The sequence below is a fragment of the Myotis brandtii genome, unplaced genomic scaffold, assembly GCF_000412655.1.
Source record: "Myotis brandtii unplaced genomic scaffold, ASM41265v1 scaffold6941, whole genome shotgun sequence".
NCBI classification, from domain to species: domain Eukaryota; kingdom Metazoa; phylum Chordata; class Mammalia; order Chiroptera; family Vespertilionidae; genus Myotis; species Myotis brandtii.
This window is the reverse complement of record NW_005370712.1, coordinates 1,417-3,209: the sequence shown is the minus strand read 5'-3', so window position 1 is coordinate 3,209 and position 1,793 is coordinate 1,417. Positions and strand designations below refer to the sequence as shown.

At 45.4% G+C, this 1,793-nt stretch overlaps 1 protein-coding gene across 2 annotated transcripts in view; it reads right to left on the bottom strand.

The window, feature by feature from the left end:
• Positions 1-1,793, bottom strand: part of LOC102242035 (acyl-coenzyme A synthetase ACSM1, mitochondrial) — a 5,991-nt gene that overhangs the window by 3,215 nt on the left and 983 nt on the right. For both annotated transcript variants that reach the window (XM_005881939.2, XM_005881940.2), the window contains exon 2: positions 73-213. In XM_005881939.2, the coding sequence (XP_005882001.1) occupies positions 73-213 (141 nt within the window). The remainder of the gene's footprint in view (positions 1-72; positions 214-1,793) is intronic.

Genomic DNA, 1,793 nt, shown 5'->3' with positions numbered 1-1,793 from the left:
ACACACACACACACACACACACCCCTTGCCCCAGACTGTGACCCAGCTCTAAGTTGCTGCCCTCTTTCTTACCAGGAAGGGAAGGCGTATCGCAAGGCAAGTCCATGGCTGTGTTTTGCCATCTTGGGGAAGCCGGTGGTGCCACTGGTAAAGAAGATGACCATTGGGTCCGTGGTCTTTGACTTAATACAGGTGTGATCTGGGGATGCTGATCTACAAAGGGATTGAACAGAAAAGGAGAGAAGTCAGGTCTCCTGGATCCACCCTCAGGGTCAGCAAAAGACACAACATGAGGCTCAATGTCAGAAACCTGGTTTGTTTGTATAGATTTTAGAGAGAGGGAGGGAGAGAGAGGGAGAAAGAGACAGACAGAGAGAGAGAAACATGGATTTACTGTTCCACTTATTTATGCTTTCATTGGTGGATTCTTGTATGTGCCCTGACCAGGGACCAAACCCACAACCTTTGCATTCTAACCAACTGAGTACCTGGCCAGTGCAGAAACCGGTTTTGCAACACTGGAGGAAGAACTGGTCTCCAGGTCTGAAGCATCAAACAGAGTTTATGGGTGACTTGGGTAAGGAGACTGGCATTTCTTCATTTAAAAAATGGGAAAACACAGCCCATTTATTTTATAATTTAACAAACATTGAAATAGAACTTCCTCTTTCTGAAAATGCTCTAAATGACTTACAAATAAGAACTCATTCAATCTTCAGAGCAATCCTAAGAGGTGCCTATCCCCAACTTGTCATGCTCTCTTTGTGGATGAGGAAACTGAGGCTCAGAGAGGTTAGGTAACTTGCCTGAAGACACACAGCCAGCAATTGGCAGAGCCAGGGTTCAAACCCAGTGTGATGCATAGACTGTCCTCTTACTCACACAGCTAAGCTTCTTTTCACACGAACTAACTTTACAGGAATTTCACTCCATAACCTTGGTGATAAGGGGGGCGAAGAGAGATCGAGGGAGAGGGAGAGTGAAAGAAATATATGTGTACATCAGGTGTAAGCTCAAGCCTGCAGAGGAAAACTGCCTGCCCCTCAGTGGGCCTTGATTTCTGGGAGCTTCTACACTCAGTCTCCTTGGCCTGTGATGATAGGCGCCTGCTATGATTGGACGTGACCAATAAGCTTCCTCTGTTGTTCAAATAAACTGCAGATCATCCAAAATGCTGGAGGGAACACTGGCTCTTGTTGAGATATGGTACCATCGTGACTCTGGGCAACCTAAGGGATTTTTAAACAGTATTATTTATTTAGGTTTTTATTAACTCTCTGGCTTCATTTGTTTATTCAAATTATATAAAGAAAGTTTATCTAGAAAGCCACAGAGGTAGTAGAAGTGAGCCAGCTGGGCTGCATTGGCTCAGGAAACAAGTTCCGGGCAGAAGAAAGGCCCTTGGTTTTGAGGAGAGAGAAAGGCAAAGGTAGCGCCAGGGGAAGGTGAGGGCATGCTCCCTGGAGGGAGAGCCCAACTCCGGACCCTAGAGTCCAACACAAGGTGTGACGTCAGTGAAGTATTTGCCTTTTGGGGTTGAATAACATTTTACTTTAAAAATAGAAATGTTACTTCAAGAAAACAAAGCCAGTACAACTTATACGTTATAAACCAATGTTAGCTCAGAAAAATAAAACAGACAAAGAAAAGAAACCCAGCAAGGTGTGAGCTGTGGGTGGAACAGGGGGCTCAGTGGAACTAACCTAACAGGTGATCTGATCAAAAATTCCTGACCGGGCAGGGCATGGCGGGGAGTCAGGCCCCTGACACATAACTTCTCTGGTGAAAGGTTT